The sequence below is a fragment of the Uloborus diversus genome, chromosome 2, assembly GCF_026930045.1.
Source record: "Uloborus diversus isolate 005 chromosome 2, Udiv.v.3.1, whole genome shotgun sequence".
Taxonomy (NCBI): Eukaryota; Metazoa; Arthropoda; class Arachnida; order Araneae; family Uloboridae; genus Uloborus; species Uloborus diversus.
In genome coordinates, this window is record NC_072732.1 from 218,563,342 (window position 1) to 218,589,543 (window position 26,202).

A 26,202-nucleotide genomic window follows, 5' to 3' on the forward strand; every position below is an offset into this window, starting at 1 on the left:
AGATATCTACTGTTCAGTGATATTATAATGCAGTAATGTTCTTTCTGTAAGTACTCTACTGTTTAAGTTCATGTATCTTATTGATCATTGATTTTGTGCTTCATAACAGAATAATCATGTTAAATAGTAACGCTTTTTCTAAAATACAGTAAAAAGTTAGTTCTTTATAAAACATACAGTAATATATAGTTAAGAAATGTTTTTGAGGGGTGTTAACACATGTCCGAAATAAATGGGTATGCTTATAAAATATTTCTAAACATACATTGTTCCACAACGCGAAATTCCGACTTGCGCAAGGAGTCTTGGAACGCATCCCTCGCGTAAGTCAGGATCCGACTGTAGTACTATTAGATATGGTACAGAATAACACAACTGTGATAAAAAAAATTTGACATACAAGCACACTATATGGGGGGGGGGGGGATAAAATCAACTTTTTGCAAACACATTGTTAATAATATTTGTTTAATGAACTTGTAGGGAAAATTTCATTGAAAATTATTTAAATGGGGGGAGGGGATGGAAGAAGCATTTGAGTCTGATGCACTTGTAAAATCAAACTTAACTTCAAACTTATAATTCTGTTTATTTCAGATTTCAGCAATAGTGAATTGTCGACAAGGTAGCGTCAAGTTTGACACTAGTTGGTAAGTTTTTCTTTCTTGGAAGTTTATTTGATAACATTATATGCTATTGTGTTAATATCCAGTATGATTTAGACTGACTACTTAATGAAAACTTTTGTCAAGTATTAATGCCATATAGACACTGGTTAACCCTTAAAGGCATGATTGTTTTTTTAAAACTGTTTAAAATATGTTCCTTGACTTTAAACTTCTGTTCAAGTCACGAGAAAGGTACTTTAAAAAATTAATTCATAAAGTTTAATTCAGGTGTGGTTTGTAGTTAAACAACTCGGCAACATTGGGCTTTATCTGAAAAAACAACAAATATTTTTCTGTAATGTGTCTCAAACCATGGATAAAAACTATTAAAATGCCCTGCTATTGAAGTAGTTGTAAAACTTGGATCGTCATAGAATTAAAAGTCAACATTTTCACGTGCACCAAAGCAAAAAAAAGGGGGGGGGGGATCCTAGATTTGCAAAGGCTGAAACAAGAGATCTGTTTTTGTTTTCCATCAGATTGGTGCATTTACAAGTTTAAAATTGATTTAATAGCATCTTCAGTGAGTATTTTCTTGGTTATTGGCAACTTTAGCATTTCAATTTGTTCTCATACTGTTTTAGAAAAGTAAATTGGGTATATTGCCAAATGGCAACATGATGGATTTCAGGGTTAATATGTTTCTTAAGTTACACTATTTGGAATCTTTTTTTAAATAAGTCTGTGTTTCTTAGCCTCCCTTTGTGTAAGAAAAGCAAAAATACTTCAATTTCTAAAAATGAGCTTTTTCCAGAACATCTTCATGCTTTGTAATCATCTAGTTCTAGCCATTTGTAGTATTATGTTTCATATCTTTAACTACTAACGTATGTCAAGATTTTAAGTCATGTTTTAAGATATCACTTGTGTGCAATTTATGCTTAGGTTAGAAGATCTGCATGAGACAATCCTACTGGAGACGACCAGCAACAAAATCACCCCCTTGGTCGTCAATCCAGGGAGACTGCTGCTGACAACGAGCCGCCTATACTTCCAACCCTACAACAATGCGGAACCTGTGAGTTGTCTTTCTCTTTTCTAGAATGTATCTGGGCCAATTACATCTCTCTATTTACTCCATCCACTTTGAGTCATTTCTTTGTAATTTAGTGCAAATGTGGTTCCTGCAAAAATGTCAACCCTAGTTAAAATTTAAAAGAATTCTTCTGTTCCATCCTTCTAATTGTATTTAACTGTAGCTGTCTAAAGTGACCTGACCAGTTAAACTACGCCCAAAAGTTCTTTTGCAGCAATTTAATTATTGTTCAAAATTCCGCCAAAATAAGATTAATTTTAATGAAATGTATTCTTTGAAAATCTTAACAAGTGAAAAAAGAAAAGAAAAACCTTGCATTTATTAATTATCTGCAAGATTTTTTTTAAAAAAAGAGTCAAGACAAATGTGTTCTGATGACTAAAAACCGTTAAAGATATTTTTTTAAAAAAAGTGAAATGGAGCAAAGTATTGAAAATTTGCTAAAAACAATACTGTTATTTCTGTTGAAATTATTTTGAAAGCTTCAAAAATGCATCAACTTCTGCAGAAAAATCGCAGCTTTCAAATGGTATAAAAAGTTTAAGTGAAAAAAATTTTGATCGCTTTTCAGCAAATTGCTTAAATTTTAAGTAGAAAAGAACAAACTCAAATGAAAAATGGCTTGAAGCCCTACTCCCCATTTTGCTCCATTTTTTTTATTTTATTTTATTTATTTATTTATTTATTTATTTTTTTGACTGTATGTGTTAATAGGTTCGTTTGGGCAATGTAAGCACAGGCACTAGCAGACAATTAAATATTTCATTTTGCTATTTAGTTTGTCAATCCATGATCAAAACAAGATCCAGGGAATGCGTAGGAAGCAAGATGCTTAGCATAGCAACTATAATAGTTGCCAGTTGAATCATTTCCTTTAAAAACTTCTTCCCTACTGTGATAAAAGTTCAGAAACATTTAAAAATAAATATTACTGCAAAATGTAGTGTTTACAGTACAGAAAATTTTACTGCACTTGTTACTGGAAAAAGTAAGAGATTGCTGCACCAATCGGTAGACCACATGACTTATGGTGTGAAGTGCATAATTCAGGGGCGGATTTACAATCTATTCAAGGGGGTGGTGGTTGAAAACCGTAAAAGTCATATTCCTACCCTCAAGCCCGTCATGTAGGGTAGGGGGGAGGGCAGGGAATCAATTGTCCCCCTTATCCTGTATTTTAAATACCAATCACCCCCTATCGCCCCTCACAAACGTATCGCCCCCTTAAAGTGTTAAATATCCCCTTTGTGGGCCCAACCCCAGAGTTGGAAACCACTGTTCTAAGTCATAGCAAAATGCCAGTACAGTTTAGCAGCCAGTACATCATGCCAGTACAGTTTAGCAGCCAGTACATCATGCCAGTACAGTTTAGTCCATGGAAGAAAAAGGTTGGAAAACATATATAGAAATATAAAAATTATTAAAGTTCAAAAAAGGGGGGAGGGGCGAGCTCAGGTTCAAAAGAAAAAGTTTGTAACGCTGTCCATCCTCGACTACACTAACTGTCTAAACTTAATTTAAAGCAAATTTGTGGAATGTACTTGATTGAAACTAATAGCGATAGCTAGTAATTCCTTCAATTCTATATATTATTGTTTTTAGAAAGTGACGGTCATGGAGGGGGCGCCCCCCCCCCCCCCCCACCGCTCCTCTAGTAACTGCCACTGGCATCATTCCCCATTCCTGCTTCCCTTGAGTCCCATTCAGTAACAGGGCCAATATGCCATTCTGCAAATAATGAGAAGGCTTATATTCAGTAAATTACCGCCCATTAGCCAGGGCTAAAGCAGAAATACGTGCAATACATGTATTCCTATGCTGGGCTGATGAGTGCTAATAAGCACGAAACTGCAGTCCTCGGCTGGAAATGACTGAGCTGGCGGTGTATTTCACGTATTTCTGCTTAAGCCCTGGCTAATGGGTGGTAATTTACTGGATATACCTTGCCTTGCGTTCAATCTTCGAGTTGAACCGAACCATTGCTTCGGTCACTTGTCTGGTCTGCTAATTCTATATTAGCTACCAGTTTGTTTTGCACTCTTGTCTTCCTTAAGAGGTTTTCCATCTCCAGCTCAGTCACTTTCCTATGCCGGGCTGATGAGTGCTAATAAGCATGAAACTGCAGTCCTCGGCTGGAAATGACTGAGCTGGCGGTGTATTTCACGTATTTCTGCTTAAGCCCTGGCTAATGGGTGGTAATTTACTGAATATACCTTGCCTTGCGTTCAATCTTCGAGTTGAACCGAACCATTGCTTCGGTCACTCGTCTGGTCTGCTAATTTTATATTAACTACCAGTTTGTTTTGCACTCTTGTCTTCCTTAAGAGGTTTTCCATCTCCAGCTCAGTCACTTTCCTATGCCGGGCTGATGAGTGCTCCTCGGCTGGAAATGACTGAGCTGGCGGTGTATTTCACGAATGAGAAGGCTAGTTCAAATCCCACTGTAGTATCTCATTCTTTTTCATCTGAGCAACGAGCCCCAGTCCTTTTGTTTTTTCTAACGTGAAACATTATGGTAAAATAGGATTTTACAGTAAAAATTGCTGGCAAATTGAATACCGATGCATTAAAAAAAAATTTAAGTTTATCATTGTTTGAATTCTTTTTTTCTCTCACGTAAGTAATATTTATTCTTTCAGTGGCCTGTCTTGAAGATAAAACTTTCAAACATCAAGAGGGTCATAAAGCGGCGATTCCTGTTGAAGCAAGTGGTAACATTATTTTCTGTTTCTTGTATTAATCATCATTTACATTGAATTATTGCTTGTCCTTCCTTTTTGTAAGTGTAAGGACATTCACATTGTGTATGCCATGATTAAAAGCGAATGTGATTGCAGGCCAAACTGGAAAAGTGTTTGTTATCCAGAGACTACTATTGCGGGAAAAGCAAGTTATATTCTATTCTAGTACAGAAGGTGCTGAAATATTTTTGAGGAAATATCAGTGTGTTTAAACTTACTCTTTAGATTCAAGGAGTAATATTAAACATGATTAGAACTAATAAACCTTTGTGCAGAGCAGTAAAAGGAAATTAACTATGTTTTATTGCACAAAATTCGCAGATAACTTCATTGTCGTGATTCAATGTTTTGAAGAACTCCTTTTTCAGAATAGCAAAATAGTGAGCTTTTGGATGTAAAGACACCTGGTAATTCAATTTGTTACTATATTTGAAGCGCTTGGAGCATTCAAAGATATGAATGAGTTTCGATGAAAACTAATACGTACACTGATGCACTTAAAGTACAACTTTCCTACCCAGTGTCAAAAATAAAACTTAAAAAAATCTTTTTTTTTTTTTAATTTTCATAAAATCTTCAGTTTTTATCTATATTTAAGGTAAGGGAATCAGAAGATCAAGGGCGCTCATATGCAAAATTGTAAGGAGGGGGGGGGGGGCCTCAAATATTTTCCCCGTGGTTTAGCTGAATATTTTCCCCATAGAAACCGATTTCAGGACTTATTAGTGTCATTAAGATTTGACATTTTTAATAACTTATTCATTAATGACTGGAGAAGAAATATTTTTACATTTTTGCAAAGAAAAAAGTACTAAAAGCAAGGAAGTTTTATTTCAAGGGGGGGGGGGGGGGCTCTAGCCCCCTTGCCCCCCTATATCTGCGCCCATGCAGAAGATATGAATGGATTCTAATGACAAAAATGTAAACTAATGTAACCAAAATGCAACTTTCACACCCCACGCCAAAAGTAAAATCGAAAAAAAAAAAAAAAAGTTTATTCTTGTGCTTTTTGCCCAATCCTTATGTTTTACTGTTGTATTGTATTGTAAGTGCTTCCAGTTTGTGAGCGTATGAGTTGCAATAAAATGGGTGGATGACAGCGTTTTACATGTGTACATGCATTTATCAGGTTATAATTTGCGAGTATTGGTAATAAAAAGAGAAGTTTTTCCCATTCAAGTATTCCTACAATACCATCGTTTTATGCATTTCAAAATTTGCTACCAATTTTTTTTTGATGAGTTTCAATTTACCTGACCTATCTTTCATCGCATACGGAATGTCTTAGTTACGTTCATATTTATGATATCATTCATTTACTGTAGTAAAAGCTTATAATGAACGCCTGTGTTTTTACTGTGCTGTCTTGATGTCTCTGTCTGTTTTAGGGCCTGGAATTGTATTGTTCGAAACAGTCTGCAGTGCAGCATCTGTTTCTGTCTTTTAAGAATCAGATAGAACGCGACGTCCTTTTTTCCAAATTAATTATACAGCCAGGTAAGTTGTTGTGCCTCCCTTTTCCTGTGCAAATTGAGTGCATTTTTCAGAAAAGTTTAATAAAGGAATAATAAAACTTTTTTTTTTCTTTTGAGTAAAAAGACATACGGTGTTTCTACAAAAAAAAAAAAAAAAAAAAGACCCAGTCTTACATTAAATTGTTTGCCATAAATCTAACATAAATAGTAATCATAATGAAAATTTTGAATTGAGGCTTCTCTGAAGCAAGCATGAAATTCATTCCCTATCATTGCTCTAGTGGAATTTATGTTTTGTTTATCACAAAATCACATATGCATCTACAATACCACTCAAAAAGCATGGTATTGATCTATGCCTATAATAGAGATGCGGGACCACTGCCCAAGTTTTATCCAACATAGGATTTTTATTGCAAGCAATGTGAAGTTAGAAAACAGTTTTTATTTAAATGATTCTTATTAAATTAGCTCTCAAATCCGAGAGAGGAACAAGGATTGGTTTTTGTGGAAAGTGCCTAAAATTTTAGATGCGTTAATAATTTTTTTTATATGGAGCAAATGATTATATGAAAAAATAAGGAGAAGTTTTGTAATGGTAATAACTAGTGGTGTTCCTGTCAGAAGTGTTACCCAGGGCCTAAACTTTTAATGTCATCCTCCCCCTGAAAAAAAAAAAAAAAAAAAAAAAAAAAAACTTAATATTTTATGCAAACATGAAGTTTATACTATTTTCAGAAACACGTTTATATTTATGTGATGTACAAGAGTTTATATTAAAAGACAAGTATAAATTGTAAATAAATTTTATGAAAAATTTTCTTTAGAGGAATATGTAATGAATCACCTACTGTGTTCCAATTTAATTGAAATTTAATAGGTTAGATTTTATTGAAAATGTTAGAATTGAAGTATCTATATTTTTCAGAAACTCATAAATCCGTTTTTGGTGTCACCCCATGTGGACCACCCTCTTGGACCCTGGTAGTGACACTACTGATAACAAGATGCTATTTCTGAAATACATTTAAACTAAGAAGAATAAAAGAAAAAGATATTTTTGAATTAAAAAAAAAATCAACTTCAAAACTACAGCTAGAAATTGCTCTAAAAAGTTTTAAAAAACTCTTAAACACCATTGATACTATTTTTAAACATAATTTTTTAAGTTTCGCAAAAATAATTGATAAAATCATACGTAACCATAATTCAATTGCAAATATGAATTTTAATAGATGCAGACTCTTCAATAGCAATCCTATCCATTGCATTGATCGCAACACATCTGTGCAACAATATAGTTGTTTTGCCCTTAATTTTGAGTTTTTTTTCTTCTGAAAAGTACAAACAAATTTTTTTTTTGCAAAAAAAAAAAAAAAAAAGGTTGCACATTGACAAAATTCAAAATACATCTTTAATTGAGAACTCTATGATTTCTTCATAAATTTATTTAACTCGGTATACTCAATTCCGGGTGTAGCAGTGTTTGAATTACAGATTAATTATAATTTTTTTTCTTTCAGAACTTAAGTTAGAAGACACAGGACAAGAAAATATGACTCTTTTATGGCAGAATGGGTTAATTTCTAATTATGATTATCTTTTGTATTTGAACAGGTATCTTTATCTTATATTTAATTCATTAATGCAATGTTATTCACTAAAATCCTTTTGTGGTGCATGAAAAACTTCCAGATTTTTGTAAATATCTGGCTATCTAAGGCTTATTAAAATAAAAAGATGCTGAAAATGATACTTAAATCATAATAAAGAATTACTAAAACACTAAAAATGTCAAAATCGGATGAAATTTACTATAGAAAAGAGCAAAGGAGGTTACTTTTTTTTTTCTTTTTGAATCAAGTTATGTCTATTATAATGCATTGCTTGCATGTAAACTTAATATTTAGGTCTTAATTTTTTACCTGAGAGCCATTCTAAAGTAAGTCAAAAAGGCAAATTTCTGCAGAATCCTATTCTGCATCAAGCTATAAGAATGTAATTCTGAAAAGCAAAATCCTTCATAAGTATTTACCAGTGTTAATAGCGCTCGTCTCAAATAAATGTTTTTTAGACTTTCCTGAGAAGTAATGATAGTGCAACTTCCTTTAGTCTGAGTTTGAGATACAGCATTGACCCCTAACATTAAGTATTATATTTTATCTGTAAGTATTCAACAATTGATATAAAGTTTTCATTACTTTTCAGTTTGGCTGACCGTAGTTTTAATGATCTGACACAATACCCTGTATTTCCTTGGATTTTGTCAGATTACACATCAACTTCCATTGGTGAGATTTAATTTCTTGCTACCAATAATTTATTAGCTGTTCTCTTTTTATCACTTTTTAAAGATTTTAATCATTTGAACGTATATCGTTGCCTCAGAGCAACAGTAGGATATCTTAGTGTTATTCCTGGGATTAGATGTCTTACTGTTGCTCTGAGGCGACAATATGCTTGTTAGTCTCTTGGCTGCTGAATCTCATGAGCTTCAGGTTGTGCATTGCTTTCGAGACCTGACTGATACACATCTTCAAACTTAATGTAGTATTTATTTAATTTGTGTCCTAATTGGTAAAATGTTACTTTTACAGTCATGTCTAAAAAATAACTTTCCTTGCCAACTGATTTAAAGATGTACTAAATGTATGGTGTTGTAGCCTCTAGAAACTAAAAAAGCAGCATCTGTAATAGAAAAGTGTTGTTCTTGATAAAATGGTTATAAAATGTGTAGATAGTTTTGAAAAAACATTATTTAAAACTATAAATGAGTTAATCTAGACAAGAAATGTCGCATCCCCTGTTCTCCAAGATACTTGACAGCATGATGGACTATTAGGAAACTCAATAAATGCCAGTTAGAGATACAAGAAAAACCCACACAATTTGAACAATAATAACAAACCTGGAACTTAGGAGAACATTTGAAACTTTTGTTGTTGAACAAATTTCTTTCTTTTACACATTGATATTTATCCTGTAACATAATTATTTACGGTTTTCTTTAGGCGATATCTTTTCTAAAATCTCTGTAGAGTAGTTCAATCGGAAAATACATTTGGTAAAGAAACTTTTTCCTCATTAAAACAAAACTCAAATTCATGGTTTGTCTCTGAAAAGAAGTATCTAAGCAACGCTTGTTCATATATTCAGCGTTATGAGTTGTTATTGGCAAAATGGTTTTATATTTCTGCATGGAATAATATTGATTTCCTTAAAGAAACTGGTGCATACTAATTTATTACCATGTTTTTATTAACTTGGTTTGGTGCATGTCAGTACAGGGGAATATTGCAACTCAATTTTCATCCACTTCCTGTTATCGGATTCTTTTGAAAATTTGTATGTGACCCCAGACCCGATGACAATACAATATTCTACAATCAAATTAATAATTAGTTTGTTCCACTTTTAATCTACATTTTTGCATAAATACTTTAATATGAAAATGAAAAAATGTTTGCACAAATTAAAATTTATTATCCGTAGGGACCCCTTATTTTTTTGCATCTGATTTGCAATTTTTTCCAATATTTCAAGGTAATTAGAATGTGTATTATACTTTTTTTTTTCTCTAATTTCAATCTAAAATGTAGGTGAGCCTTCAGTTGAAAATTCATTGTTGATCACTGCTTTTATTAAAATGTGCCTCAAATGTTTAAAGTAATATACATGATCATAGCAATTTGTATATGTAAGGGATATTTCAAAATTGTGGCGAACTTTCAATGTAAATGCTGGAAAGTGTAAATAAAATGTTTGTTTGAACTGCAACTTTTTAGCAGATATGAGGCAGTGAGAAGCAAGGGGATATAAGTGCCAAGATTAAAAATTTAGAGATAACTAGTCAATTGGTGAACCTCTCCTCTGTTTTGGTGCAAGAGATAGTACTAGTAGCCCTGGTAGGTGCTGCTTTATATCATGGTTTAGAAAACTTTTCAATAAAATCCTACCTGGGGTCAGAACTTTAAACGTGTTTTGCTAAAAATGTGTAAATGTCCGCTTACATCCTTTTGCTTTTTACTGCCTCATACAATCGCACCACGGATTGTATGGAATTCGCAAATGTGCAGTTAAGACAAGTTTACCTCAATGAAGGGGAAAAGTAAAATTTTATGTGCGTGTTCTGCTCCTTTGAATACAACTCTGCTTAATTTAGAGGCTAATACGAGGGCTATCCAGAAAGTAGATTACGTTTTGGAATAAAAAATAAACAAAGTATAGGAAATTTTTTTTATTATATACAGATGAAAGCCACACTCAAATACTACTTTTCGACATAGTCACCATACAAATTAAGGCATTTATCGTAGCGATGTACGAGCTTGGAAATTCCTTCGTCGAAAAATTCGGCCGCCTGCGCCTTCAACCACTCCGTTACCTCTTCTTGCAGCTGTGCGTCGTCATCAAAACGCTGCATAGCCAGCCACTTCTTCATTGCTGGGAATAGGTGGAAGTCGCTCGGTGCCAGGTCGGGACTGTACGGTGGATGAGGAAACAACTCCCACTTAAAAGATTCAAGAACTTTACGAGTGACATTTGCCGTGTGGGCCGGGCGTTGTCGTGAAACAACAAGATCTTAGAGCTCAACATTCCTCTGCGCTTGTTTTGAATTGCTCTTCTGAGTTTTTGGAGAGTTTGGCAATACCTTTGAGAGTTTATTGTAGTGCCTCTTTCCAGGAAGTCCACCAAAATCACACCTTTTTTGTCCCAAAAAACAGTTGCCATGATCTTCCTTGCCGACATTGTTTGCATGCATTTCTTGGGTTTTTGGGGAGAACTTGTGTGCCCCCACTGCATTGATTGCAATTTCGTTTCACAGTTCACGTGTTTCACCCATGTTTCGTCACCAGTAACGATGCGATCGAGTAAAAAGTCACCATCCTTATGGTAAGCGTCCAAAAAGTTCAACGCTGCAGCCATTCGCTGATTTTTGTGGTCCTCTGTCAAGATTTTTGGAATCCATCTTGCACAAAACTTGTGGTAACCAAGCTTTTCGCTGATGATTTCGTGCACCAAACTTCGCGAAATTTGTGGAAAACTTAAAGAAAGTTCCGTTATTGTGAAATTTCGATTTTCCCGGACTTTAGCATCGACTTTTTCGAGAAGTTCGGCGTTCACTATGCTGGGTCTCCCACTTCGATCTTCGTCGTGAACATTGGTTCGGCCATTTTTAAATCTTATGACCCACTGACGCACTCCACCTTCAGTGATAATGTTGTCCCCATACACTTCACAAAGCTGCCGATAGATTTCTATCGGTTTACAGTTTTTTGCAGTCAGAAACCTTATTACTGCGCGCACCTCGCAGCTCGCGGGATTTTCAATTAACGCAGACATTTCAAACCGTCACAGTATCTGAACGAACACAGCACGAACCTCTCACTAGCACGGCTAGATGCAGACTGAGCTGCGCAACGCTTTGACCCCAAGATGGCTGCGCTAGCCCCGCCCCTAGCGGACACAGTCGAAAACGTAATCTACTTTCTGGATAGCCCTCGTACATCTGCAGAAGCTGACATCGCTAAAAAGTAACAGATGTGTCCATTTCCGCTTGTAAACTGGATGTTTGCCTTTCCATACAACCCATCGTCAGACAGTATGTGTGTTTATCTGTGCTTGACTTATCTCTGGTATATTTTGGTAGTTGGATATGTGCTTCCAGTTAATTGGCAGAGAAATATATGTATTAAATTTGTTTATACTGCCACATAAAAAATATCCTGCTTGGATTGAACTTATGTTGAGCAGAGAAATGTAAAAAATTATTCATTTTAAAATCTCTCACCCTCCCCCTCCCCTTCCTCCGGAGAGATGAAGTAGATACTTTGTTCTTGCAAATTTTTATCTTAAAATACTTTAAATAGTGTCTTTATTTCCTTATTTGTTTGTATATACACTAGTACTACCTTGTGACAACCAGGCGTCATTTTTCATTTCTCCCCAGACTTGAGTGATCCGTCCATTTACAGGGATCTGACAAAACCAGTTGGCGCTCTTTCAGAAGAAAGGCTGACAAGGCTCAAAGTAAGAATTTTATTTTTCGTCAAATCCTTATTGTTGATATTTGAAAAATCTTGTACTTTGTATTTTTTATAAATAATTATTTTTATTACTTTTGAATTTTTTGATTCATTTGATTGTTTGTGTTACCATTTTTAATATAATAAAAATAGCATTTTGAAAATTTTCCTCCAAAACTTTTTTGCCACCTTTCATTAGTTAGAGCTTTTTCAAGCTATTGTAGTATAGTCTAAGTGATATTCACAAACTTTTAAACGAGGATGGCATGATTTCTGTCCAAACCTGAGGTTGTAAGCCAAGCTACTTTTCTGCAATGCCCAAATGAAATTCATTTCTAAAACCAATCGTCTTTCGACGAAATGGCAAGTAGGCAAGTCATAAAATTTGCTATTACGACTGCAATATGAATGGACACAATGCACATGCACACAAAAACCATTGGGAAGAGATAAAATGAAGGGAGTGAAAACTTTCATTTGTGCAGCCAAAACCCCAAGTCACGTGATACATTTTAAAGCTAAGCATTGGAAGAAATCAGGCTTCTTTCACTTGTTTTATGCAAAACATGCCAACCATTTGTCGTTGAGTCACGTGACTTGGGTCTTTGGGTCAGCTTTTGCTAGCCAATGAAACTTGGACTTGCCCCCTCCATTTACTAATTCCTGCTCTAAGACAAAAACCTGACTTAAACACACACACATACAAACTTGGGGAAAATAAATAAATACTAATCGTTGGGGGAAAAAATACTGTAAAATAAATTGATAAAATGCTGTTTTTTAATCACAGTCACAAATGGGGTAGAAGTTCTTTGCTGTTGAATTCTGGTTGTGACTAATATTTCTTCCCAGTTTATTTCTCCCTGAGAATGTTTTGATGATAGATGACAGTGAGATTTTACTGTGTATTATTTTATTCAATTTAAAATGTGTGATACTCCATATAAAAAATATTTTTTTGGTGTAAGTAAGCATTGTGCTTGTTACAACTTAATTTACAAATAATTGTTTTGTTTTACTGTTCAAAGAATGCATTAGAACTTAATTTATGCTAATAAGTTTCAATATCGATCCAAACTATTGACTTTTTTGTTATATTTTCTTTTGATCACTCGCAGACATAGTATTGGATACCCCCAGATGGCGTAGCAATCTGACAAGACCTTTAAGTCTTGTTGTCTTTAGCAGCAAAATGAAATGCATTAATAGTTTAACTAGATGCTTATGTTAGGTTTTTTTTCCCCACACATTACAAAATTTTAAGTTAAACAACAAGTTATTAAATAAATAATATTTAAATAAATATTGAGTTTATAAGTGATGAGAATACATTATAACAAAACAGATTATTAAATCTGGCAATATTTAAACTTATTAAAATAAACAAAATTCTAATACTTTTTGAGCGTTACAATGAAATACTTATTTTTTAATGTTGAGTATTTTGTTAGTATGATGTTCTAAAATCCACCCAACCTTTTTCAATGACCCTATGCATCTATTTATTTATTTATTAATCTTAAAGCATGGAATACCGCTGCTCACAAGAGAAGACATTAAAATGAACACATTTTTTTTTTCATTTTAAAATCAAAGCTTTTTACCAAAAAAATAAAAAAAGAAGCTTTTCTTTTCTTAAAAAAAAAAAAAAAGTTATTGATGGTTTTGAGGGTCATGAGCCCCTCAACTACCTCAAAGGCCTTCATGCCTGGCTCCGCCAGTGATAAAGGCCTTTACACCAGACCAGGCTACATTCCTGGTCTTACACCTGGCCAGACCAGGTTACACTTTTGACTAAATGTTTTATTTTTGTTCCAGGAACGATATGAAGAAATGGCTGATCCGAAATTTTTATATGGTTCTCATTATTCCACTCCTGGATTTGTACTCTATTACCTCGTCAGAAAGAGTAAGTTACAAGTTTTGCATTTTGCAAATGTAAAAGCTATTTTTGCATAAAAAATGTCTAATATTTTCAGATCTTATTTAATTTCTATTAAATAATGTTTAAAATAGATGCCAAAGTAGTTTTCTGCTTTCTTCAAATGAGTGATGATCTCTTTTCTCTTAATTTGGGCCTAGTTTACACCACATGGTGCATGGGCCAAACCAATCTCTCTGAATCCAGCCATAAAGGAATTAAAAGTATCAGCTAAAATGAAACTAAAATTTACCAGGAACATAGCGTGGAATCAAATCCAATCTGGCACTTTTATCATTGATAGTTTTAAATATATATGATATTTTCAACTTTTCAACAAGAATGACATTTTCTCTGTTCATGAGAAAAAATAGCTCTTCCATTATCATAAAGTTACAGGAGACTAATGCTCTAATACACTTACCAAAGGGTCGGCCACCCATAGGCGGATTTAAGCCGAAATATTTGGGGGTGCAACAATAACAGGGATCTGAGGAGGGGGGGGGGGTATTCCCGGAATAACAAGGCAGTGGTGAAATCAGAAAATAATTTTAGGGCGGACACACTTTTAAGTCTAAAAAACGCGATGTAAACCATATTTAGTAAGATTAGGGGATGAACAATTCTTAACATTTCAAACTGCAGAAAAAGTCTTAAACGAAAGTCGATATTAGAAGCAATGTTTGAATCTAGCTACTGGTTTGGAATGGGATTCACGCTCCAGAAAAAAATTGAAATAGTAGTTTTGTAAACGCAGTTTTACAGTTCTTGGTGATATTTTAGAGGCAAGAAAGGTACGTGTGGCTCGAAGGCTATTTTTAGAAATTTTAGTCTTATAAATGTGATTATAGTCCATATTTATAGTTTGGGTTATGAATGAGACTCATAGACTGTCTCCAATCGATTTTTTGAAAAGCAGATAGAAATACGTAACCCCTCCCCTATCCCCCACGCTACCTCTTTAACTTTTCATAATTGAAGTTTCAAAAATACTACGGAGGACAATTTTTGCTGCTGTTACCGGACGGTGTGTTCTAGAACTCTCCCCTTCAAAATTTTCGAAATTGAAATTCTTCTGCAATAATCCATGGTATTAAAAAAAAAAGATTCTCCCGCTTAAATATTTCGAAATAGTGGTTTTCAAAACCAAAATATTAACACCTCTTTGATGATAATAGAGAAAGGGGGGTCAGAGGCCCTTGTTCGAATATTTTCCAAAATTAAAGTCTTAAACACATGAGTGTAAGACCATATTTGGTAACGTTAGGGACACTGCAGTTTTTCAAAACTGAAGCTCCAAAAACGCAATTTTAAACGATTTTCGATGTATTTAGGTGATTAGAAGATCTTCCTTGAAAATTTTGCGAAAGTGAAGCCCAAGAAACAAAATTTGAGGTACTCTAATACCTTTAACTGGAGAAAGGGCTTTGGAGAAGAAACATTTAGGACTAATAGAAAAAATGAAAACAAAATAGAAAAACAAAATGAAAAAAAAAAAAGGGAGGGGGAGATATGAAAGAAAGAGGATATTGTGCGAGAAGGCACACAATTCGCCGCCAAATATCTGAAGCTGTTGAAAAATTTATATGTCAATATTTCTTTTTGAAATAGAAATTAAGAATTTTTCCCAACATTCTTTTTTTTCCCCCGTAAAATAACTGCGTTTTCCCAAAATGAGATCTTTTCTTCCCTTCAATAATAAAGAATATTTTTTTTTTAAACATCTACTCAGCATTTTGTGGGGAGGGTCATTAGTCTTGTGCCCCTTCCCCCCCCCTGTATGCACAACTGCAGCAAAATGTGCGGAAGTCCTCCTTCAAAAAATTTTGATTATTTACCTTAAAATTGTTGGTTTTCGGTTGATTTCTTTGTAGATTTTATTGATCAAGTTTCTTGCAATAGCCATGTTTTTTTTTTTTTTTTTTTTTTTTGGACTTTATTAGCCATTGTTGTTTTAAAATAGAAGAGTTTGTATTGATATACGAATAAATACCCAATTACAGAATATGCAATTATTCTATACAATAACACAGCACTGAACAATAAATTGTTTGAGAAGTTTCTTTATTTGCATGAAATTATTTATTAGGTTTTTTTTTCCAAATGGATAAAATTACTTTAATTCTTAATATGAGCACAGTTATGTTTTTCTTGCACTAGTGACGTGTGGTGATACACTGGATTCAAGTAAATTTACTAGTACAGCAGCTATGAATTTTTCCCCCCAACTGCGTTTCTGAGTGAAATATACTAAACTAATTTTTTTTCAAAACCCAACCAAAAATTTTGGTGGTGCGGCGCACCCCCTGGCACCCCCGTAAATCCGCCTATGCGGCCACCCCCTTTCTTGGCACTTTGCTCTTTCTTCTCTCACACTTCTTCTCCACATTGTCCAGAGATATGTCCATCAACCATGTTAGTGGCATTATCAAAGAATTGTTAGTTTATAACCCACATTATTTTTTTATTTGTTCGCCCTTGAAGATTGACATGTTGCTGTTAAATTCCAAGCAACACTAGGTCAGTCAGTTTGTATCTAAATAAAAAGTATTTGATGTGTAAAAAGAAACCCTTCTATAAAAGCAAAAAAAAGTTTATATTCTATGTAAACATAAAATGCATTCAATTTTCAGAAAGAGCAATGTTTGTATATAATGAAATTTTAAGTGAGATGATGTACAACAAGTGATACTATGAAAATACAAGTGAAAACTATGAACGCTTTTTGAGCAATCACATTGCTTATTGTTCTCATTTGACTGTTTTTGGCATCCTTTGATTTTATTTCCTCCCTCCCCCCACCTCCCTCTACAGCACCACTGTCGACCGGCCTCACGATGCTGCTCCTCTTGCGAAAACATGCGTTCAGGCACACTCAACCCTACACGCACATACCCACACACTCATGCCTGCACACTGATACAAACACACACTCCTACATACACTCACACATACCTACACACACACTCATGATTGCAAAAAAACATAATTTTAATTCAAGATGTCAAAATTCTAATTATTTTTTTTTATATATATATCTTGCTCTGGACGCATATGTGCAGGGCTGTCACAAGTTCATGAAAGTAAGGGGATGTATGGAATTGATGGCCCCTTAATTATTTCAAAGGTTTCTCAAACAAAGGGAAAGATAATGGAGTTTAGTTTTTGGTATTAGAGGAAGTTACTACTTGATCTAAGTACTGACAATATGGGCCTAATCCCGAGTATAGTATTCGCTCCATGATGTGGGGTTCAAATAAAGGGAGTCCAGGGGTTTTCCCTCTGAAATTTTCAAGTTTGTAGTCTTAAAAATGCATTTTAGTTTCATATTTTTCAAAACTTGCAATTCCACTTTGGGTGTCACCCCTTAAACGGGGACACCCAGGGTGGACCGCCCCCCACATCCACCCCTAGCGACGCCACTGGTTAAGTATTATAACTAGAAAACTAAAATACCTACAAAAACATTTTCCTGTGCATAATAATAATAACCTTACATTATTTTTTATGTGCTAATTGGTCCCTAATTACTAATTGTGAGTTTTACATACATTTCCTTTTAAATTATTTCTGTAAAATTATTTAACTTTTAAAATTTATCAACTTCTTTAATTGTGTGTTCAGTATGGAAAATGGGTAATACACAGAATGTACTTATGTTTTATCGATTTATGTTCGTGTGGTGCATTTTGCAGATTTATATTTATAATCTGTCCACATTTATCAACAAATTATGGCTTCATTTTAATTTTCTTTGTAAGTGATTGCACGTGCAAAAATTTACTTTTGAATCTACGTAGTTCCAAACAACTTTGTCCATGCCCCTAACGCAGTTTTAGGCAGCAAATAAATCAATATACATGCACATTTTTCTTTTGCAGTGCCACAATACATGCTGTGTCTCCAAAATGGCAGGTTTGATCATCCAGATAGAATGTTTAACAGGTGAACTTTTGTAATGTTTCACATAAGTATGTAACGGTTGACTTCCCGTCAGTGTATATGTTGCTTTCTAATGGGAGGAAAACAAATAATTTGAATATATATTTGCTAATATAAACTAACTTCAAACAACATAAAACAGTGTATTCAAAAGCTGAATTTGAAATTTCTTTTAAAGAGCAGTTGCAGCAGGGCCGGATTTAGGGGAGGGCAGGTGGGGCTACTGCCCCGGGGCCTCCACAACAGAGAGGCCCCCACAATAAAATTTTTAAAAACTATTCTAACTTTCACGGGTCGAAAATATCAGATATATACACATATATCAAAATATTTGGATATGTATCAAAGTTTCGGATTTTTTCGAAAATATGATGATCTTTTCGAACCCTGATTAGGGGCCTCCACTTCTTCTTTGCCCCGGGGCCTCCACACTTCCAAATCCGGCCTTGTGTTGCAGTAATTTTGAATTATAACAAAACGCGTAGGAGTTCTTAATATAGTTTGTGTTGACTCTTGTTTTCCTCCTTTGGCCAAGGTCTAGTTCTAAAAAACTATAAAAAGGTTTCTCTAAAAAACTATATTTTTTGCTGAGAGGTGGGTGAAAATAACAAGAAATAATAATAATTCAGTATTAAGAAAAATATGTTATCAGGATTTGCATGTACTCTTTTCTTATGTGTGAATTGATATTCTTTAAACAAACTTTGAGACAGAGTCAGTCATGTTGTTTCATAAGATTTTAACCAATAAAGAAGTGTTTCTAAATTATAATTAAAATCTGTCAGTCAGGCAGAGTCAAATTTTGTTTCACGAGATTTCGGCAAAAAAAAAAAAAAAACATCATTCCCAAAATAGAATTATGTTTATGTTTTGCCCCAATTTTTTTATGACACGTAAGTTGTGACAAGAACGAAATCTTTGTCAGATTTTCTATGAATGTAATTGATTCTGCATAATTTAATCTTGGTGCTCTCATGCTGCCAAATGCTTAAACATTGACTTTCGCTTATCCTATCACTAGCTGCGTGGCCTGGCTTTGCACGGTCTAACTGTAAAATAAATGTAATGTCAAGTGATGCGTGTTTAACAATCAGGCTTCAACTAGAGGAAAAAAAATGCTGTAAAATGTCCCGTAAAAATAGTTATTCTTAAAGAAAAAAACAGCAAATCAAAAATTCCCAATTAAATTAAGCGCACCCCTCCATAAATACAACTAAAATCCTAAAAAAAGAAAGAAGATAAGTCGCCGAATAATAATCAAAAGGGAAAATTTTTAACTTGAAACAAAAACAAAATTTTATTTAGTCACAGTCCAGAAAAAAAGTGGTAACCTTCTGAACGGTTTTATTTACGAGAATTTAAGTTCTGAATGGTTTAATTTACGAGAATTTAAGCGCGATATCAAAGAGATCGCGCAAACGATAATTTCCCGATATGAAAATGTTGTTCCATTAGGCTTAAAAATGCTTAACATTTTTCTTCTGATGATTTTACAGCCTTAGTTTTATTTGAAATTTGAATGAAGGAAATGAACTCCAGGGGTATTTTTCACGGATTTTGAGTGACACTAAAATTGAGCTGGTCGGATAATTATTTCGGGTAAAAAGAGGCATTTAATGCCATTTTCAGGCTCTAAAATTAAAATTTGAACAGTTTGGTACTTTTTTGGCGTTTGAAAACCCCCCTACATTCCTTCTCGGGTGCCCAAGTACCTTCCTGCCAAATTTGGTCGAGATCCGACGTAAACATACATATTTGTACCTCGACAACCGATTTGTATAGGGAACATACATACATATATACACACATGTATGCACATATATATATATATTTGTTTTATTTATATATATTGAAAAAAATAACTTTTGCTTTGTTGACCGTGATTTGTCAATTCCGCTTCAATATGAGAGGAAACAGAAAAGCTCTTGCAGTTAATACAAAGTCTTAGTGAATGGTCTGATTCTGATCAAAATTTCTTAGCTCCATTCTTGAAAAATAGTTTGGGAGCAGGATTCCTTCCCTTGACAGATTTAAAAAATTTCCTTGATTTCGAACACTTTTTTTCCCTCTCTTTTTTCCACTGTTGAGTAAAATTTCCTATATTATTTTTTAAAAGAATTTTTCAAGTGTGAAGTTTGTGTAGAGATAATTTTCAATGGTTGAGAATATCTATCTCAAAAATTGAAAAACCTATTTTCATAGAAAGATAGTTTTTCTCCTTTAACTTTTCATCACTTATGATGGTAATTGGTCAATATTTTTACATCATTAACAGAAATTGAAAATTTCTCTTTGAAAGTATCAGACATTAAAATTGTGTTAACCAAGTTTTTTGAAATTACTTTGACTAGTTCTTTCAGTACTTTTATTACCTCCAAGGAAACAAATCGCTAAAAACTACTAATAACAATGTTCTACAATTATACCATTCAAATGACAATGGAATTCAACTTTGATTAAATTTAAAACATATATTTAATTTTGGAATGATTGTAAGTTTGTTAGACGTAAGCAAACACTATTTTAACATTTGGATAAAATTGTAAAAATGTTTAGATAACTCACCTAAACTTTTACAACATGGAAATACACAAGAAGCTCAAGTAGTCAAGTAATATGGGTATGTAATCCCCTCCACCCCTCACACATAAAACTTGGTTTGAATGTCAGCCCCTGATTTGCACTTTTACCATAATTATAGAGCATGTGTCTGTTGTGGGAATCGAAATAATTAATTTGTTTAACTTGGTATCATAAAAGTTTGGAAATCTTTAGTTGCCTAGAACAGTACTACAGTTGATTCTCTCTTTAACGACGCTCTATTCAATGACTTTCTCTATTTAACGACGGCTTTTCACTGTCCCAGATGGTCCACTAGTGTTAAAAGCATTCTATTTAAGGACGCTTTCTACTTAAGGACGATTTTTTGTGGTCCCTTGAAAGTCGTTAAACAGAGAGCCAACTGTATTTGGTTGTCATTCTTCATAAAACATTTTATATGCATGCGTATAAATCAAAGCTTTGTAAAATCTTGAATGTTTGTGCTACAGTGCAGTTTTTTTCCCTTCTTAGTGTGCCAGACACATGGAGAAATATCACGACCAACACTTCCGATTTTAAAGAACTTATTCCTCAATTCTATGAACCAGATGCTGAAGGGAGATTTCTTCTCAATGCAAAGGTAGGTAAATGGATTTTTATGTGTCGAATCTATAGGGGAGCTAGCCGGGGGGGGGGGGGGGAGGGGGCTATTTGTGTGTGTGTGTGTGTGTGTGTGTGTGTGTGTGTTTAAACTTGATGTAAATCTTAAAAAGGCAGCAGTTACATGTTTTTTTTCTCAGCACAGAAAAATCTTTGCTCCATTGCTGCTGTGTAATACATAAATGTAAGCTGATTTTTTTAAAGATTATTTTCCAAAAAATTGTTGTTTTAAGATTAGTTTAGTTTTTTAGATTATTTTCTTTTCTTTCAAAAAAATATAGAAATAAGTGAATAAATAAATAAAAATAAATAAAAAAGCAAATAAAATTAAAAATTCATAGGGAAAAAAAATTTACATTGCAATTCAAAAAAAAAAAACAGCAAAATAACTAACTAATTTGCAGGTATCATGTGTTTAGGTTTCAATGTTAATCATGTGTATGTTTCATTTCCGCTTAGAATTTGAACTTTGGTTTGCGAATGGATGGTTCTAAAGTGGGTGATGTGGAGCTTCCTGCATGGGCAAAAGGTTAGTATTCGTTTCTGAGAAAATATTTTTTTACTTTAAAACTAGTGTACAGTTATCATTTCGAAGAAATATTCATCACACTTGATGCCCAAGTAACCTTGGTCCATATCATGGTAACTTCAGTGACAGGGGTATTGCCGTCAAGTCTAGTTTAGGCATCCCTATATTAACACATTTGAGAAGATATTTGTTTTTGTAAAAAGGGCAGTGGCCTAGGCCGAATAAGATGGTCTTAGCATCAATTATCAATCCATGTTGAATGACTGATACATATTCTTTCAGATCCAGGCCAGTTTGTTCAAGTGTTACGGGAAGCTCTGGAATCTTCCTACTCTTCGGCACACCTCCACCACTGGATCGATCTAGTCTTCGGGTACAAGCAGCGAGGGGAAGAAGCCATCAAAGCAGATAATGGTAAATGTTATTGGTCATATTTCATCATACCCGTCCATGAAAATAATTGCATGTGGAACAGATAGATGATTACCAAAGTCTTCAAAAAACCTTGTATCCTATTTTGTATTTTACAGAGTATGAATTTTCATAACTACCGACAATCCAAATACAGCATGCTTATTATGAGGGTGTAGAGACCACAATATTTGCTTTTTATAACAGAGTGCTCGTAAAAAATGAGTTTGTGAAAAAATCATAAACATTTATTTCTACATGATTGCTTTGTTATTTTTCTATTTATGTACCCAAGAAGGTACCAAAGAAGTTTTTTATTTGCTTTGAACTGTCTCATTGTATCTTTCTTGAAGTTTATGTGCACTTTAGAAGCCAAATATATCGAGGGCTTTTAAAGTTCAAATTCTTCTCATTTTTCGTTCTTGTGGTCGCTTTCTTTTTTTTCCATCTGCTAGCTTGAGTTTGGGCTACAATATCTTCGGTAGTAAATCTCGGAATGGATAACATATGCTTTAATGAATATATAATTTTTAAATGCTCCTCTACTCCATGATTTTTTTAGAAAAAGGACCGTCTCATCACTTGTTCTCAGGATTTATGTCTTATCTCTAACTTTTGGTTAAATTCAAAATATTAATGGAATTTTTCCAAAACGAAAATAACCTTTTCTGAGGAGAAAATCAACAGAAATTTTATGAATTACAAAAATATTGCTTGCTTTAAGTGGGGTTACCTTGTTAAAAGTGAGATGTGTTCCCATTGACTTAACATTGTACCAATCGAATTTTTTTTAAATTTCCTCGTTAAATCAGAGTTCTCGTGAAAACACAGGCTTGTTATAAGCAAAGTCGACGGTATAAGGACTAAGACTTTCGTACCCATACTCATGCGTCTATTCAAAATCTAGTCCTGTATTTTATTAGGTTGAGGACAAAACCATAATTTACTATCAACATGGTTTTTGAAACACATGCTTAGTACAAATGTTTGTGTCCCCACTTAATTTTTGAGGAAGTATTTCATAAAAATTATCATGCCTTAACTGATTTTCTTTGTCTTTTCCCTTATTTTCTGCCTCAAAAATATTTTATTTTCAACTTTTCTTTCCAGTATTTTATCATCTGACCTATGAAGGAGCTGTTGATTTAGATAGGTAAGTAATGTGCTTTATGCTTCATTTAGCTCTTTCAATTAATACTTTAATGATTCTTCAAAATAATCAATAGATTAGGCAGGGAATCTGACGGTACACCTATGACTTTGCAAAGCTATTTTGCAGAATTAAGGGCAACATGTTGGCTTAGATTAAATATTATTATCCTATTAATGTTTGGGTATAGAGTATGAGCTTGAATGGATAGCTGAAAATGTCCATTGAATATTGCCAAAAATAGATCTAAAAAGTATCATTGATAGATCATCTGCTTATGAAAACAATCATAATTATATTCATGGTGGGTAGCTTTGATAAACAATTTCTCTATCTTCAACTGTGCCATTGGCATAAAAATAAAGAAAAACTCCTAAACTGCTGTTGGAAGGTAAAATGCAGTATCAACAGAAATGTTTCTGAGATATTTGAAAAAAAAAAAATCATTTTATGATTTCATACTGCTGATATGTAGGAAAAGCGCAGTATCTGCAGAAATAAGTTTTTGAGATATTTGAAGAAACACATTTTGGGCAACAATAGGGGAATGTTGAAATGTGAAGTTTGTTTCGTGCTTAATTTTGAGCATAACCCAAACAAGCAAGTTTGTACAATAAAGCTAAAGTACAATAGATGGCAAAAATGCAAAAAATTGAAAAATGAAAAGTTTTCAGTTTCTGTGCTTTACTGTTCCACAGCAGTACAAAATTGATGCATTTGCTTAAAAAATACACTAAATAACTGTATGTCTGTTAGTTCACTCAGCTGTAAAAAAAAAACAATTTTGAGTAGGGTTCAAAGTAAAGTCAACACATATGTAAATGAATTGACATTGTGCTACCTTCCTTTGATGCAGATGACTTGTTCTTCCTTTCCAGTATCAGGGATGCAAATGAACGATATGCCTTGGAGGTACAGATAATGGAGTTTGGACAGATCCCGAAACAGCTCTTCCAGAAACCACATCCGTGCAGAAGGCTGCCTCCTTCCCCCATTGGGGACCACTTGCCAGAATTTCCTTCCCTTTACAAAGATGCGAAGAGTAGGAGTAAGTGATTACTTTCTTCTTTCATTCAATTATTTTTGCTTTTGTTCTACTCATGCAGGTTAGATGCACTCCCATTAGAAATTAAAATTTACTGCAAAGTAAGTATCTATTGTTGTAGTTGTCCTGTCATTGCTAATAATTACTTTGAACATATGGGGTGCCGTTGCCTTTACAAATAGCTTTTTAATATATAAGACAACAAAAGAAACATTCACAGCACACTTAGAGAGGAAGTAACAGCCAAGGCTCTGGTAGGAATCGAACCCGCAATCTCTGGCTTTTCATCACTTATTTGGATTGTGCATCATTTAAGTATAACTTTTGACTACTGTCCCATATCATTTTAAAGTATTATGCAAATGTCTAACATAAGTTCTGGAAAGAGAGGACATCTGGAAATGTTTGAACCCTTGAAAATGGATAAAATGATACCCGGAAAGTCGAACATAGATTAAAAGCCAATCAGTAGTTGAATTCACCGAAAAAATCCCTACAGGGAAAATTTAATAGGGTCAGTTGGGGTGAAGGGAAACAGAATTTCAAAGTTTAAACTTGAGATCTGTCCCTTTCTGTTTGGATGAATTGAAAAATAAAATTTTGAGCATTGTTTCCAAGACTCTTTGACCTTCCTCTTTGAGTATCTGGGTCTGAAAAATTTCACTTTTATGACTGTTTGTTAGGGAATGAAATCATATTTCTTTTTGTCCCAGTGTGTTTACTATTGTCCTAGATTCTGAGGGGTGAAAAAAACAACTCAATTTATTTTCCCTTGAGGTTGATGTAGGTAGATGATCAAACAATTCACACAGTCAGTTTAGAAGCTTGAGAAGTTCTGCATCAGCAATACTCAATCTATGGCATGTAGGTCACACGTGTCCCTCTGAATTCACAACTTGTAATCTGAACTTATTCAAAAAGATTCACTTAAAATATAAAATAAGCTGCATTTATGTACAATACACACAAAAGTGTCACTTACATCAAAGTTTAATCTTCCAAAAAAAAAAAAAAAAAGAATCTAAGGATGAAAAACTTTGCTGTTTCTACTTTTTAGCCTACTTTCCCAGTAAAAATCAGAGAAAGAAGAAAAAAGCATGAAAGAAGGCTTAATACATCTTAAAAATATCCCGAAAAACAAAAAAAAGTCGAAAATAAATAAAATAGTTAGATAAATATTGAAAAATTAAAAATTGGAAAGTAGGGTATTGAGATGGGGAAAAATGTCTGTCGGTCTGTCTGTCTGTCTGTCGGTCTGTCTGTCTGTCGGTCTGTCTGTCTGTCGGTCTGTCTGTCGGTCTGTCTGTCTGTCCCCCCCTAATAACTTTTGAATGAATAGTCCGATTCGAACAATTTTTTTTTTGTTAGAAAGATCTCGGCGAGGACATCTCATTCCCATAATTCATTTTTTGATTTGAACAATTTTTTGTTCAATTTTGAACAGTTCAAAAAAACTTAACATTAGCGCCTACGGGGAAATTCAAATCAAAAATAAATCTTGAACTTAGAAGCGAAGTGGCTTCAAACAAACTTTGTAGGGAAAAACTTTTGATAAAAAACATGTATCGAAAATATCTTTTTGATTTGAACAAGTTTTCGTTCAATTTTGAACAGTTCAAATCTCTTAACATTAGCGCCTAAGGGGAAACTGAAAGTCAATATAGATTCCGAACTTAAAGGCGGATTTACTTCAAACAAACTTTGTTGGAAATAGCTCTTGACGACCTACTCCCGACTCCGACTCCGAGAATTTAGGGGCACCTGACACCGACTCTGACTCCTGTTCCCGACAATTAATCGGACTCCGACTCCCCGACTTCGACTCTGACTTCGTAGCTTTGGCAAACATTTATACACGGAGGACAAATGACTGACTCCGATTCTTGGATATTCGACTCCGACTCTTTTATCCCAAAATGAGATTGACTCCGACTCCGACTCCGCTGCTGTGGTTTTAACTGTGAAATAATTATTGTTGATATGATTTGTTTTTATTTTCACGCTAAAGTTTTAATTTAGGTATTTAGTTTTCGGTGAATAAACTCGAAAAATATGCG

General features: G+C 33.9%; 1 protein-coding gene across 1 annotated transcript in view; it reads left to right on the forward strand.

Annotated features, from left to right (window-relative positions):
• Positions 1-26,202, forward strand: part of LOC129216819 (protein FAN-like) — a 68,752-nt gene that overhangs the window by 6,215 nt on the left and 36,335 nt on the right. Inside the window, exons 8-21 of the mRNA XM_054851036.1 lie at positions 598-650; positions 1,554-1,686; positions 4,344-4,415; positions 5,834-5,942; positions 7,444-7,537; positions 8,129-8,211; positions 11,871-11,950; positions 13,765-13,855; positions 17,749-17,812; positions 20,882-20,990; positions 21,470-21,539; positions 21,822-21,953; positions 23,061-23,103; positions 23,979-24,148. Of these exons, the coding sequence (XP_054707011.1) occupies positions 598-650; positions 1,554-1,686; positions 4,344-4,415; positions 5,834-5,942; positions 7,444-7,537; positions 8,129-8,211; positions 11,871-11,950; positions 13,765-13,855; positions 17,749-17,812; positions 20,882-20,990; positions 21,470-21,539; positions 21,822-21,953; positions 23,061-23,103; positions 23,979-24,148 (1,303 nt within the window). The remainder of the gene's footprint in view (positions 1-597; positions 651-1,553; positions 1,687-4,343; positions 4,416-5,833; positions 5,943-7,443; positions 7,538-8,128; positions 8,212-11,870; positions 11,951-13,764; positions 13,856-17,748; positions 17,813-20,881; positions 20,991-21,469; positions 21,540-21,821; positions 21,954-23,060; positions 23,104-23,978; positions 24,149-26,202) is intronic.